This window comes from Tiliqua scincoides, chromosome 14 (genome assembly GCF_035046505.1).
Source record: "Tiliqua scincoides isolate rTilSci1 chromosome 14, rTilSci1.hap2, whole genome shotgun sequence".
NCBI lineage: Eukaryota > Metazoa > Chordata > Lepidosauria > Squamata > Scincidae > Tiliqua > Tiliqua scincoides.
In genome coordinates, this window is record NC_089834.1 from 1,150,019 (window position 1) to 1,165,366 (window position 15,348).

A 15,348-nucleotide genomic window follows, 5' to 3' on the forward strand; every position below is an offset into this window, starting at 1 on the left:
GTTACTCCCCCCCTGCTGAAAAGAGAAGCACCCACTTGAAAAAGTGCCTCTTCCTCAGTTAGCAGGGGTTAACAGAACCCAGGAGGCTGCCTCCTCCCTCCTTTCCTCAGTGGATGTGCAATGCTTCCACCCCCTGGGACCTCAGGGCAGGGAGTGGGGGCTCCAAGGCAGAGCTGGTTCTGTGGCAGGTGTCCCAGGCAGGGCTGGGGAAAAACTCTTCTGTGTCTGTCTGAAGCTCCTTATGATGAGTCTGCTGGACTCCATGCTAGGCAGCCATGTGGTTTGTATGTGCCTGGGGCTTCTACTTGGGGTAGCTCTGCAAAGTCATAAGAACATGCTGGATCAGGCCAAAGGCCCATCTAGTCCAGCTTCTTGTAGTTCACAGTGGCCCCACCAGATTCCTCTGGGAGCACACAAGACAACAAGACCCCTGCATCCTGTTGCCTCTCCATTGCATCCAGCATTCTGACGGGGCCTCCTTCTAAGACCAGGAAGCTGCACGTGCCCTTCATGGCTTGTAACCTATGATGGACATTTCCTCCATTCATCTGTTAAATCCCCTTTGAAAGTCATCTATGCCAGACACCATCACTACATTCTGTGGCAAGGAGTTCCACAGACTAATGCACTTTCTCAGTTGGCTAGAGATGGTGACTGAGTCGAGGTCACCCAGGAAGCACAGTAGGGACTCAACACCTTGGCCCCCAGGTGTGGCCCCAGTCTCTTGCCTACAACGCTCTCCACTGGCTCTTGCATCTCTTTCCTTGATCCGACCAGCTTCCTTCCCCTCGTGCCTCTTTGGCAGCCTGCCGCATCTTGCCTGTCTCTAAAGTCCACACCATGGCCTGCTTCCTCCACCACTGTTCTTGCAGCAGCCCTCTCCTGTCCCTTAAGTCGCTGCCCCGCTTCTTTCTGCAGGTGTGATCCTTGAGACCTCACCGCCGTGTGCCTTTGGACAGGGCACCTTGGCCTCTGCTTCCCTTCTAGGCTGAAGCCAGGTGGCTGCATACAGGCGTCATGGCAGTTTGGGGACCTGCTCAGCCCCCCCAAATGAGGAGGAACCCAAATATGTGCTCCAGGTGCCCCTGTTTGCTTTCTCCTGCAGAAGTGGTGCTTTTAGACGAGGGGGTGGCAAGCAGACTTGGCCGGAGCATCCCAGGGCACCCTTGGACCAAGGCCTTCTTGTGCCTGCCTTTCTGGAGCATCCTCTTCTCGCCTTGCGCCAGCGTGGCTCTGCCGAGTTCTTAAGTTCACTGCAGTGTTCCCATTTTGGACAACGGCTTGTCCCAGCATTAAGCATCCAGAGATTGAGAGCCTCCTTCTCCCCATGACTTCTGGCCCAAGACTTGGCTTGGAGAAGAGGGCCCTGACCTTTGCCCCTCACAAAGCCTGCCTGCTGTTTCCTGAAAGGAGGGGGGAGATGTGGTTATCTGCCTCTGGGAAGTGCAGGTCTGCTAGATGGGGCCCTGCAAGGCTCTCCTCAGCCTCCTTCAATCCCAACAGTGCCTGGGCATTTCTGTTGAGCGGAGGCTGGAGTGCCCGGCAGGCTGTGGCTGGCAAAAGTGAGGTGGATCTTGTTTCCAGAGGCCATGGGTGACTCACAAGGGTGCTTTTGTTCCCCCAACAGTGTGCAGAGAGCCAAGCAATGAACTTCTCTCTCTCTCTGCCTGACCTGTTCCCCCAAGATGAGTCGCAGCAGCCAAAGGGTATGATCCAGCAAAACACACCTCAGCCAACCATGTCATCACTGCAGCTCCTGCCCTGGCTCTAAATAGGAGGCCTGCGGTGCTCCTCCTCCTGCTGCATCACCAGAGCCACACTCTGGAAGTGGGAGGGGGGAGCTGCCACCAGAGGGGGCTTGTATGCCATGTTCCTGCAGCTCCCAGGAACTGGCGTCTTGACAGAGACCGCTGGGCAGAGCTTTCCCCTTGACGCAGAGGACAGACCCGCCTTCCTATTGCTGCAGTTCGTGTGGTGGATGAAGATAACGGGAGGTGTTGGTGGAGGTCAGTCTCCCCCCAGCCCCCCATTTCAGCCTGCCCCTGCAGGGTTGCTATGGGTGTCATGCAGATGGACTGCCCCACTAGCGAGTGCTCCCTTCCAATACAAGGAAGCCAGCCGGATTCAAACAGTCTTGCTGCATCGCCCTGTGTTCAGACTGCGCCTTGCCATGCCGTGTGATGTTCCTTCAGAGTTGGGTCGTGCTGGCACATGGAGAGGGACAACCTGCAGCTTTCGCAGAAACCTGCCAGCACCTGGCACCTGCTTTGAAAACCCAGCCTCTCCCACAATGCAGCCCTGAGTTACTAGCCCCTGGGGAGGGAAGAGTTGGGGGTCGTCATCAGCCTGGCTGCGGCAGATGCATTCAAAGCACCAGGAAACATTTGTGCCTCGAGCCGGTGAGCGGAAATTTGGCTGGCAGCATGGAATTGTTTGCTGTGCTCAGGGGGAGCCTGTACAATCCTGCTCAGCACTCATCAGGACTTTAAATATTGCACAGAGGTGCTGGATAGCTGGAGAGGGGCCTCCTTTTTAGGCCTTCGGCAGCTGATCACAGAGCTCATCCTTTGTCTTCGTCTGGCGTCTTCAGCTGCCTGGGGAGGGGGGATGAGCCCACGTGGGTGGCAAAGATATTAACACAGGCCAGCATCTCTCACCCTCTGAGCACTGAGGGATGCCCATCCTTGTGTTGGATTATGCTGTTCTTGTGCAGAGGTGGAGGCTGCAGTTGTTTGCCAGCAAGCAAGTCCCAAACTCCTGAACCCTCTGAGATAAGGTGAGATGGAGTCATTGTAAAGGGGAAATAAATAGCGCTGGCTGGCACACAGATGATGAGAGATGCTGCAACCAACTTTTGGGTGTTTGTGCCTCTGTGTGGAGAAGGGTTGGCCCTCCTGTTTTCCTTGAAAATGGATTGGAGTCTTGGCTATGCTGTTTTTTCAATCCATGCCCCACTTTTTGTTAACCTGCTCCAGGCTTCCTGGAACGTATGAAATAAATCCATGGGGAAGCTGTTAGGTCCACATAGGTGAAAATATTCTGTCCTAACATGGGTGCCCCCACATGAGCGCGTGTGTTGCAACTGGATTCCTCAGTGGCTGCCATTCATGGTTGCATTTGGGAGAAACACTTGAGCCTGTTACATGCCCGTGAGACCTGTAGCCTCTGGGTGGATACAGACCAAAATATGAATGGAAGGCAGAATGCAAGGACTCCCTTGAGTCTGGTGCAGGAGAAGCAGGAGGATCCTGTGGAACAGCAGCCATGAGAGAGGCTTTGCAGCAGCTTGTGCGTGACTTCAGCGAAAATGTCAGTCGGCTTCCAACATGTGCAGGGGAAAAGACCCTTGTGCTGTTTGTGGCTTCACTGGCAAAGGTCGGAACATAAATCTGCAAATGACGTCTGTTCCAAACGGAACGGAGTGACTTTGCAGAGCCAGCTGCGATAGGAAAGCAGCAGAGAAGCGTTTAACCATCCAATACCAGCACAGCGATATGGATGGAAAGGACAAGGACGTTTCTGCCAATTGACAATTTTTAGATGTAAAGTTTTATGCTGCCCTCTGGTGGTGATTGGGGGCAAGACCATTTGAGTAAGGCCGGTGTGTGGCCATTCAATCTGGATTCTTGCCAATAGTTAAACCCTTTATTTATTTATTTATTTATTTATTTATACAGCTGCAGGGAATATTTGCCACAGTGAATAAGGGCCCAATCCTATCCAACTTTCCAGATCAATGTAGATGCAAGGCAAGGCAACAAAGGCAGCCCCAAAGTAATGGAGCACCCCATTGGCGCAACTGCATCAGCACTGGGAAGCTGGATAGGATTGGGCCCTAAGTTAAGAGCTGAAAAGGAGGATTTAAACCAAAAGCACAAGGAAGTCTGAGTTGTTTGCAGGACTGGCCCAAGACCTGTTAGTGCTTGAGGCAATGTGTCAAATGCTGCCCCTCCACCCCACCCCCACCTGGCGAATGTGCCAGCTTTTGCTTCTCTCATTCATGGATTGGCGAAGAAAGGGAGGTGCAGCATGAGGATGAGCTTCCCCACCAATCTGCTACCTAAGACAGCCACCTCAGTTGGCCTTATAAATGGACTAATCCTGGCTGCGTTAGTAGAACAGAGAGAGAGAGAGAGAGTGTCCAACAGGAACCAAACCTCTTCAGTGAATGTGACACAAACCCAAACCTGAAATATCTTGACTGCCTGGAATCAAAACCAAATCCTAGTCACCAGTTCACATGAAGTGGTGCAATGAACAAGTCTCCGTTCGCAACTGTCAGCTGAATGCTTTGCTCAGAAAAACCTCTAAACTTCAAAAGCAGGCCGTCTTTCCCCCAAGATTTGTTTCTCAGGTCATTCAGTATCTAACTTTTTGGCTTGTGTGACTCTATAAAAACAAATATGATAGTTATTCTGCATGAAAAGTGGTCAAAACTGTGTCTGAACCGCCTTTTTAAAGTTGGTGCGTGAACCAGAATTTAAAAATACTGATGGAGAGAAACTGCACTCCAACATTTAATGGTTTGACTCACTTAGAGCAAGTTATTGGCTGCTTCTTGGTGGAACTGTGCCCCCTTTGAACAAGGTCTGGATCGGCCCCTTTGAACAAGGTCTGAACAAGTTTGGATTTGGTTGGATTGTCCTGGCACTCGGCAAAGAATCTGTGGAATTTTCATTGAGTAAAAATGTGAAGGGTCTTTCCTGAAAGTTCCTGAAAGAGCCTCTTCCTAGGGCTCCTTGGGGGTGAACCAAGCCGCTTTTCAAGCAGATTTTGAATGTAGACGGCTTAGATTACTACAGTGGGTTATATTGGGAGGATGGCCCCTGGGGACTTCTCTGAAGCTTCAGCTGGTCCAAAATGCATCTGCTGGTTTGGCTGATGAACCCGGCTGGAGCGCGTGCCCCTGAGCAGCGGTGCCTGCTCCCCAGTCTGTCTCCGAGCGCGACTCAAAGTGCTGGTGCTTACCTTTTAAGGCCCTGCGCAGCTTGGAGCGACCCGGGCACCTGAAGGAGCGTCTATTCCCGCGTCAAGCTTCCTGTGCGCTGAGGTCATCTTGGGAGGCTCTTCTCTGGGTGACCCTGCCATCGGAGGTGAGGTGGATGGCGACCGGAGAGGGGGCTTTTTCGGTTGTGGCCCCTGGCTCTTGCCAGGGAGGCTCGCCCAGCTCATGTCGTCCTTTTTGGGTGCCATTTTTATGTTCCCGGCCTTTTTTTTTTATGGTGTCGTCTTGATTGGAATTGATTTTTGTTGCTCTGTCACTTTAAGCTTCGAGTCAACAATGTTGTTGGTTTTTTAAATAGGTTAATACAGTGGTCTTCAACCTTTTTAGTGTCACAGCCCCAATCAATCAATCAATTAATCAATCAGTTATGAGATTGGGGACCCACTGTTGATCCCACCCCCTCCTGGGACCCTGTTTGCCCACTCCCTGCTCCGTCACCACTCCCTCCCAGCACTGTTTACTGTAACCAAATACTCTTATTGGAGAAAGCAGGAAAAAGTTACCCTGCAGCCTCGCACTGGCAGAAGCTGTTTTATCACCATTGCGAAGAGCTTGAGCAGGTGTGGGACACCCTCTCCTGGTATCTGCCTCCCCCTTGACCTGGTGGTGCTCTAGTCCTGTGGGCTTCAACTTTTTCATTCCCATAAGTTGCTGCGACCCCACAACTGAGGCTTCCTGACCCCCAGGTTAAAGAACACTGCTTTATTATGCTTTGTTAGCTGTCTTGAGAGTAGAAATAGTGGAGGGTGGGGTAAAAAGTCTTTTACTGAGCCACATTTTGTAGTGTAGGCCTGCCCCTCTCGAGAACAGCAGCCCCCTTTCCCTTTGCTGGGGAAAGGGCACATCGCTGCTGACTTTCCAGGCAAGCCTTCCTAAGGACTGAAGACTTGTAGGGGGTTTGAATGGGGGGGAGGGGAGGGTACTACAAACATGCCATTTGTCTTGTGGAATTTGGAATTAGTTTACTGTCATTTGTGTAGTTCTTGTTGTTGGCCACCTTGGGCGCCCCACGTCATGGGAGGAGAGGCTGGAATAAGCATTCTATATAAAATGGAATAAATGGAGGGAGTGTCTTCCCCCTGTGGAGCCACTGCCCACAGAAGTGATTCTAGCAGCCCCTTCCTGTCACCACAGAGCATGGATGGGCCCCTGTGGGCCTGCCTGGAGAGGTGGGGTTCTGGTGCGTCCTCAGTGGCTGCTTGCTTCTGTTGATCTGTATCCTGTGTGCAAGAGAGGAAACCAGCGTCCAGCTTAGGCCAGAGCAAAATCGGCTGGGGTGGGAGGGAACGAGGCATCCCCATGTCTCTGGGCTGTCCCAGAGGAAGAGTGGCACTGAGGCACAGCTGGGCAGGGATTTCCTGTGTTGATGCTGCCCAGGCACACACACCCCCCCAGTAGAAGGGCTGCTTGTTTGCTACACCCCCAGCCTGTGGCCCCCACACTGCACTGCCCCCCCCCCCAGTCATCAGCCTTGTCTGGATCCCAGGGACACCTGACTGAACCTCCAGTCTGCTGAGCTGTGTGGATGAGGGCTGAACCCTATCCAGCTTTCCAGTGCCAGTGTAGCCCTGAAGCAGGGGAACAAACGTTGGCTTACCTTGAGGAGGGAATTGCCATGATTGCCCTCCCCATGCAAGATGTAGCACTGCATCGGAAAGTTGCCTAGGATGGGCCCTGAGTTGCCCAACTGGAATCAGACTTGAGCCTGATCCTGGCAGTGGCTTCTCTCAGTGTTACCCATCCACAGCCATTGTACCATTAGGATTGAACGGGCTCTGAGTACTGTGGCCACTAGACCTTCTGCACTTCCTCCAAACCCACCCGCAGTCTTCCTCTTCCCCGTCCGTCTGCCTGAGAATGGCCATCTCCTTTCTTCGCAGCACCGGCAGCTCCTGAAGGACAGCTTCATGGTGGAGCTGGTGGAGGGGGCCCGCAAGCTGCGCCACGTCTTTCTCTTTACGGACCTCTTCCTGTGTGCCAAACTCAAGAAGCAGATCGGAGGGTGAGGCTCTCTTGCCAGGGACTCCCTGTGGAGGGTTGTGTGGCCATATTGCCTAGCAAGGGGTTTGTGGTCCTGAGAGAGAAGACAGGTGGGAAAGGGCTGAATGGCTGATTGGTGAGGCACAGACTCAACCCCACCAGTGAGGGACACATGCATGCCAGTGTGTCACCTACTTGTTAGCACACTTTTTCCCCTCAAGTGGTTGCAAAGAGCCTCTTGGTTTCCTCTGACAGTCTACTGTGTTACAGACAGTCCTTTATTCCAGGTGAGGAAAAAATGTGCCCTAGCGACCCCTCTCACCCCTCACTCCCAGCCAGCTAGCAGGGACAGACAGTTAACCTCATCACCACAGATTGATCGTGTCCATTCTCTTCTCTGAGGCAGTGCAGTGTGGAGAATCCCTCAAAGCCAGGTGGGGTCTCAGGCATTCAGTCAGGTTTTCAGGCACATCCGCAGAGGGGGGATGCAGTGGAGGTGCCTCTTCTGTGATGTGGGTTGTGACTGACCCCCGAGTGTGCGTGAGAGAGAGCTCAGTCCCTCCGTGGAGAAACTGAAGGAGCCGCCCTGGCTGAGTCCCCACTTGTGAGAGGGGCTTGCGCATCTCGGATCGTGGTGCTGTCCTTAAGGCTGCTCGCTGCCTGAAGTGAGCTTTGGGCAAGCTGATCACTTTTCTCCCCTTGCAGGAAAAGCCAGCAGTACGACTGCAAGTGGTACATCCCACTCTCGGACCTCAGTTTCCAGATGGTGGACGATTCTGAGGCCGTCCCCAACATCTCACTCGTGCAGGACGAGGAGCTGGACGCCATGAAGATCAAGATTTCACAGCTCAAGAGTGACATCCAGCGGGAAAAAGTAAAGACCGTCACTGACGACTCATACTTACAAAATGATGCCTGGTGCTTTACTGTTCAGGGATATATCAGTATTCCTTTCCACAGTCCCATGGAAAGGAGCGGGTTCAAAGCGGAGAAGAGTGGCAAGGATGACCACAGGGCAGGAGAAGCCCTATGAGGGAAGGTTGAGGGAACTTGGTCTGTTTAACCTGGAGAAGAGAAAGCCAAGAGGGGATATGTTTGCGCTCTTCAAAGACCTAAAGGGCTGTCCTGCGGAAGAAGGGAGAAATTTGTTCTTGGCTGCCTCTGAGAGTAGAACTAGACCCTACTAGTAGAGGCTCGACGGTACAAAAAGAGGAGATTTTGGTTGGACTTCAGGTGGAAATTCCTGATGGTCAGGGCGGTTCGGAACAGATTGCCAGGGGAGGGGGTGGATTCTCCCTCACTGGAGATCTTCAGGCAGAGGCTCAACAGGCTGGAGATGCTCTAGGTCTAGGAGGATATCCTGCTACAGGCAGGGGTTGAACTAGATGACTTTGTGGATAACTTCAAACTCTGCTTTTATGATGAGAGGTGTCTTCTAAGTTTATGGCAAGAGTTAGATGTAAACCAGGGACTCCAGAGTCTCTTGGCCACAAACTGCAGCAAACCTCCCTATTTGACCTTTCCCTTGTGCAGAGTAACACAGGCCGCCCTAGTTCCTTGAGGTTGATTGTTGGCCAAGCTCACTTGTGCCACCACACCCTGTCCATCTGCGCATGAATCTGGTCAGCTGGCTTGAAGGGCCCTGTGCATGTTCCTAACCCAGACAAAAGACAACATGGAGCTGGGGCTCTTCCCATCTGGGCAAGTCAGGGCAACATCTTGTGCCATGGAAGACTCAGAAACAGTGGTGGTCTAGTTTGGACCTTGTCAGACTCCTTCAGGAGTGTAATGGAATCTGCTCAGGGTCTCTTCTGCTACTTGTGCCCCATTGTAGCCTGCTTGGGTGTTTCCATTTGCCTAGGCTGCCAGTAAGATTACAGCCTCTTGCTGGAGGCCTCCTTCTGTGATGCACGCTGGAGTCCTGCTCTACCAGCAGCTCACAGGCCTTGGGAACTGCAGTTCTTGTAGAACATCCAGATCCCTGTTACAAGTAGTGGACATCCTGCAAATAACCTGTGCCAGGAACTCTGGGGTTGTGTTGTTTTCCAGCTAGATGACAGGAAGAGTTGTGTGTCAACTCAGCTCAGATGCTGGGCAGAGTTGTGAGTTTTTGTGTTGTGTGGGCGGAGAACCTGCTGCTGCGAAGAGCACGGGTGCCCCCACCCATCCCGTCCACCCTTGGAATCTTCTGCTGTTTGAAGACCACAAGGACTAGGGGTGTGCTTAAGGGGATTAAACTTGGAGCATCTTGCGCGGAGAGGATCCTGTATTGATCAGATTGTGGAGGGAGAGCTGGGTGTGTGAATTCCTCCTCTTGCGCTTTTATCTCCCTCAGAGGGCTAATAAGGGCAGCAAGAACATGGAGAGGCTGAAAAAGAAGCTTTCGGAGCAGGAATCCTTACTGTTGCTCATGTCGCCCAGCATGGCATTCCGGGTGCACAATCGGAATGGCAAGGTGAGGATTCCTAAGCTGAGTGGCCGGGGACCTTGGTTGTGGGAAGGGGGGTCATCTTTGTATCTGCGGTTCTCCCTGACCCCCTTATTTTTGAATAGCTTGAGGCAATGAGTTATCTGGTCTTCCATCACTCATGTTTTCATTGGAGGCTCTGCAGGACCCACCAGAAATCGGGTCGCGAGCCACAAAGTGGGGCCCAACAAGCTTGAAAAATCCTGGCTTAATGTTTCAGATCTTCAGAGAGGTTGAAATGCAACCAAAACCCTACACTTCCCAAAGCAAAGCATTTGTGGTGTCCCATTCAGTTTCACAGTTGTATAAAGGTGATAGCCTTGAACTGTAAGAATGTCAGCAGAACCCTGCTGGGTAAGATCAAAGACTCCAACATCTTGCTTCTTGCAATGGCCCAATTGGAAGCCCTTAGGACCCATGAGCAGGGACTGAAGGCCACATCTCTTTCTCATAGTTTGCCCCCCCCCCCGCAACTGGTATTTGGAGACACAGCTGTCTCTGAATGTGGAGGTTCCACACATTCGTCATGACTAACAGACGTGGATACATTCTACCTGCCGGGAATGTGTATCCATCAGTGGACACACCTGTGTCCTTTTGGAGCTTGTCTGCAAAGGTGAAGAGAGCCTGTGTCCTTTTGGAGCTTGTCTGCAAAGGTGAAGAGAGCCTTTGGGCCATCTGCATTTTGTGCCCAGGATCATCTTCCTCTAGTACTATTTATTTATACAAATAAATCAGCTTGAGCAAGGGGCTTGTAGCATTCTTTATTTTTTTTTAATGTATCGCACTACTTTGAACACTGAAGGCGATATGAAATTGAAAACAGTCCTCCATTTTTTCTTCCTCTGGGTCACTCAGAGCTACACGTTCCTCATCTCCTCGGACTACGAGCGAGCGGAATGGCGAGAGATCATCCGGGAGCAGCAGAAGAAATGTACGTGTTGCATCAGGCCCCCGGTCCTGCAGTCTCAGGCTTGTCTACACCGACTGGCCGTGGCTCTCTAGGATTTTGGGCAGAGAAGGGTCCTTCCATCTTACAGCAGGGACCTTCTCTGTACAAGGCAGAGGCTTGGCCACTGAGTTCCAACCTCCCCCAGGGTTTGGGAGCGTTTTGAAGCTGGTCCCTCATGGCAAATGCTAAATGTGCCCATCTCCCTTGTGTGGAGTTTCTGAATGTTCTTTGGATGCAGGTGTGGAAGAGAGGTGTCCAGTGTGGAGCATGCTGAGTGCAGGCACGTCCCCCTAGATCAGCGCCTTCCCACGTCTTCTCCCCCAACTCCCATGGATGGATATCCCCCACTCCTGTCCCATTGCGGCTGGCATCATCTTAGGATCCAGAGCTTAACTCTGTTGTGCAGCTGCCCCTAGTCCAGCTGGAGCACACAGAAGGGGTTGGTCTGCTGGTTTAGGGCAGTGTTGAAAAGGCAGCCTCCTGACCCCTGCAGGAATTGTCTGTTGCCACTTCCTGGAGCCCCCTTCCACAAGGAGTGAGAGGTCCGTGTTCTGTCCAATGGGGTGCCTGCCAGGTCAACTGTGATCCAGGGCAGGGGCCTCCAAACTATGGTGTGCGCCAAATCTGGTGCACCAAGACAAGCCTCTTGGGCATTGTGATGGCAAAGCCTTACTGTGCCACCCTGCCACCTCCATCTTTGTGCTCAAACTGTGTAGAAATGTTTGCTGGGCAGCCGCTTTCCCTGGGAAATTGGGGTGCAGAGCCTTCTGGAGTGATCCAAAGTGACTGCCCAGTGTGAGTTTCTACAAAAATTGGGTGTGAAGACGGAAGGTGGTGGGGCGGAATAGTAAGACTTTGCCACCGCTTTGCCACGACTGAGAGGATTTTCTTAGTGCACCATGGGCCGTAGTTCAGATGCCCCTGTTCTAAGGGGGTCCAAGAGCCAGTCTTCTCCTTCTGGGGTGTGACTCAGGCCTCAGGTTCTGGGCAGGAAGCGGGTTACTTTGTTGGCCGCTTCCTTCTGCCTTGCAGGTGGCTTCCTTGTGGGAAGGAGAGGAAAGCCTTGGGCTGCTGCCTTGCCTTGCCTTGCCGCCTGTTCGCCTTCATCGTTGGCCCCGGGCTGCTCTTTTAATGGTGTCTGCTGCTCCCTGTCCTGTTTTTGCCTCCCCTCCCCTTGCCCGTGTCAGGGCCAGGACAGCTTTTCTGGCTGCTCTTGCTGAAACCCAAGGAGACCAGTGCAGTCTTGAGTGCTGCCCTGTGTAGGTGTTGAGGCTTTGATGCTCAGTAAATAGGCAGCCAGCACCGGGGGAGGGGGGCACAAGTGCCTGCAGGCCGTTGCCCAACCTCAGAGAGGCAGTTCTTGAGCTTGTTCCCCTGGCCCTTGAGTGAGAGGGCCCTTTGTTGTTCAAGGGGGTCTGTCTGCTCCCCACTGCTGAAGGTGAATCCGCACCTGGACACGAATCCTTCCGAAGCACTTTTGTGAAGGAAAAGGCTGCTTTCCAACATCAGTGGAGGTTTCCCCTGGACATGTTGTCTGATCCCTCTTATGCACCAGGCAGCAGGAAAGCCACAAGTTCAGAAATGGGCATCCGCACAACCTTTTCCGAGCGAACTTGGAAGTTTGCCTCCTGAAAGATCCGCCCAGCCTTTCCCTGGGGGAATGAGTCGCCCTCTGCATGTGTTGCCAGCCCAGAGCTTTGCTCCAGCAGGATATGTTGCCCCATCTCTGCCGTGGCCCAGACAACGCCACTCTCCTTGGTCTTGCAGGTTTCAAGAGTTTCTCGCTGACCTCTGTGGAGCTTCAGATGCTGACAAATTCCTGTGTGAAGCTTCAGACAGTGCATCACATTCCCCTCACGATAAACAAAGAAGGTGAGAGTGTCTGGCCAGCCTGATTCATCACTCTTGCCTCTGCCCATGCGGGTTCCTGCAGGGCAGTGATGTCAGAGGCTCTTTCTGGGATCTGTGCTCTGCTGTGTCCACCTCCTTCTGCTCTGCTGCCTCCTTGGCTGCCCCTCCACTCTGGACTGGAACGGGATGGAGCAGAAGTGTGGAGGGGAGAGGAGAGGGGTGGGCTAGAGAGCACCTGAGACCTTTCACACCATTGCATCACCCCCATGGTGGACCTCCTCCCGTACCAGACCATACAGAGAAAAATTGCAATATCATATGGACAACTTACATGCAGTGGCATCACCAGGCTTGGGGTCACCCTCATTCACTTTATGTACGTATTTTAACATCTCACAGTACAGGTCACCCAACAAATCAGTAACCCACAAAAGAAGACTAGTGGCCAACTAGATGACACTTGCACAACTGAATAAGTGTTCTCCAATGAGGTCTGAGACATGGAAATGAGAGCTGACTCCTACCGATGGATTCCCTGCTGTGCCGTCATAACACCTCATTGGCTTTCAGCACAAACAGTCTCAATAGTTAAAGAAATCCACTTTTTGTGACTTAAGGCAATTCTGTTTTCCTCTCTGGGTAATTGGCCATAACTTTGGATAGAATACAGATGTTTCAATGTTTGTTTCTTTACATTCTGCATTAAATTATGCATTGAGTGATATATAATATGATGTATTATTTGAAAATACGAGTACCAAGATTTTCACATTTTGGTCAGGAATGTTGTCACCTCCCCCCCCCCCAAAGGTGTCACCAAGTGCAGTCCACCTGCCCCCAGTGATGCCCTTGATCCTTTGCACTTCCTCTTCTGCTCTGCTCTGCTCCTCTTTTCAATCCAGGGAATGGGCAGAGCAGAGGGTGGTGCGTCACCCAGTAAGGAGGGCAGCATTTGGTACTGGGAGGTCTTGGCTTCGGCATGGGGTGGTTTTGAAGTCTGTTGTTGCTCCTTAAGGAGGAACACGATTCCTCCACCTCCCTTCTTCCCCTTTGAGCAGGAGAAGGAACACAGCCTTGATGAGTGGGCAACATGGTTCTTCGCAGGAGGTGTGAGTTCCTGCTCTACCCCCACAGAATGTGAAGCTGCTTCAGATAGTCTGCCTTCAGGGTTTTGTCTAAACACCTCAACACCAGGAGAGCTTATTTAACCTGCCTTTAAAAGTTTACCAGGTGGAGGTCTACCAGCAACTGCAGTGGGTAGGGTGGGAGATGAATGGGTGAAACATTTCAGGGGCCGGACCTTTGCAGCCAAGGTCTGTTGTCATCATAAGGCACTGTCTGTGTCAACTTTCTCTCTGATATTGGGGATGCAGAGTTCACAGTTTTGTTGTGCTTGGTGTTGCGAATCTAGTTCTCTGCCTACAGAGCAGGGCCTTTTCCAGACCACGAGAATGCACTGATGCATTTCTGAAATTGGGGGAGGACGCAGACAGTCTTTTCAATAAACAAGCTCCATAAAGATGGAGTTGTTGCTATGTCAGCAGAGCTGTGGGGAAGGGGGGCAGTTCCCATTCCACTGCTGAGGCACTCTGTCTCACCTTTTGTGTGTGCTTGATCATAGATGACGAGTCCCCCGGTCTGTATGGATTCCTGAATGTCATTGTCCACTCTGCCAGCGGCTTCAAGCAGAGCTCCAGTAAGTTGTAGCTGCCAAGGGGGTTGTAAGCAAAGGGCTGGAACGCATGTCACCGAGTCTGTGATCCAGGGTTCTGCTTGGCCACTGGGCTGGCCTGTAGCCACAGGTGAAAGCCGCCTTCCTAATGCTTTATGGTCATTTATTTATGCAGCAGCATCAATTCTAGCAGCAGGATGTGAAATGAGACAGTGTCATGGAAAGAGTGGTGTTTGGCTCACAGAAGGTTGTCAGACCTGAGAGCAAGCAGGCACCGTCCCCTTTGCCTTGAAAGGATACTGAAATAAATGTCAGAACTGGAACAGAGAGAGAGAGAGAGAGCGCTCTAGGGTCTAGTCCAGGGATGTCAGCCACAGGCTGGATGCAGTCCCTTTTACGATTGGGATCTCCCAGAGCTGCCCTTTCAGCAGCACTGTTTCTGCGGAGGCTCTGGGAGGGAAAGATGGAAGGCAAGGGGCAGACCAAGTGGGGTAAGAGAGGGAGAAGCTGCCAAGGCACTGGGAGAGCCCAATTTCTGGCTGTCACCTGCTTAATGACATCACTTCTGACCCTTGGCAGAGACCGTGAATGCTACTTTCAACCCACTATATGTAACAAGTTTGACATCCCTGGTCTAAGGCCTTGGCTGAGAGACAGGCCGCACCAGCCTTTCTGACTCCTTAACCCACAGAGTCCGGAGCTGGGTTGTGCCATGGAAGGGGCTTGCGTGATAGGGAACTGGCCAAAGCAAGCCAGGCTTCAGCTTCCTGTCTACGCAGCTCTGCTCCATGTCCCATCACTGACCGAGACTGGTTGGTGAGTGTGGAGGACAGGCGGGGCTTTCTTTGCTGGAAATCTGGGCGCTGCTCTCAACTGCTTCTGGGTGCCGCTGTGCAGTTTGGCAGTGGGCCGTGGAAGGTGCCTGTGACCCTAACTGAGCACTGCTGCTTTGTCTCCTTCCCGTTTCCAGACCTGTACTGCACCTTGGAAGTGGATTCTTTCGGGTACTTTGTGAACAAGGCTAAAACGAGAGTTTACCGAGACACAACAGAGCCCAACTGGAACGAGGTAGGTTGGATTGTCCCAGGACACAGTCTTTGGAGGGGAAGAGCCCTCCTTGATCAGATGGTGCCAGGCAGAAAGGCTTTCTCCTGGGGTGGGGTGGTGTGGTGTAGTGGAGAGAATCCCAAAGATTCTCCAGTTTCTGTCACAGCCTGTCCACACTAGGCTGAACTCTCCAGCAGCAGGTGAACCCTGTCTTGCAGGGGAGTCTGTCTCTGAAACGTTGTCGTAATCACATTCAGTTGTGTGCTTCAGGGGCAGTGCTGTTTCTCACACCCCTCTCCATTCATTGCAGCAAGGCTTCCACAGAGATCTTCCTGGTCAGTCATGCCCTGTGCTGGTGGGGTCCAGGGTCCCCT

At 52.4% G+C, this 15,348-nt stretch overlaps 1 protein-coding gene across 3 annotated transcripts in view; it reads left to right on the plus strand.

Annotated features, from left to right (window-relative positions):
- BCR (BCR activator of RhoGEF and GTPase) overlaps positions 1 to 15,348 on the plus strand; it is a 52,098-nt gene that overhangs the window by 20,399 nt on the left and 16,351 nt on the right. For 2 of the 3 annotated variants that reach the window (XM_066609559.1, XM_066609561.1), the window contains exons 8-15: positions 4,977 to 5,093; positions 6,886 to 7,007; positions 7,691 to 7,859; positions 9,321 to 9,440; positions 10,311 to 10,386; positions 12,172 to 12,276; positions 13,877 to 13,951; positions 14,898 to 14,995. In XM_066609559.1, coding sequence (XP_066465656.1) covers positions 4,977 to 5,093; positions 6,886 to 7,007; positions 7,691 to 7,859; positions 9,321 to 9,440; positions 10,311 to 10,386; positions 12,172 to 12,276; positions 13,877 to 13,951; positions 14,898 to 14,995 — 882 coding nt within the window. The remainder of the gene's footprint in view (positions 1 to 4,976; positions 5,094 to 6,885; positions 7,008 to 7,690; positions 7,860 to 9,320; positions 9,441 to 10,310; positions 10,387 to 12,171; positions 12,277 to 13,876; positions 13,952 to 14,897; positions 14,996 to 15,348) is intronic. The other variant, XM_066609560.1, reaches the window with a different exon arrangement.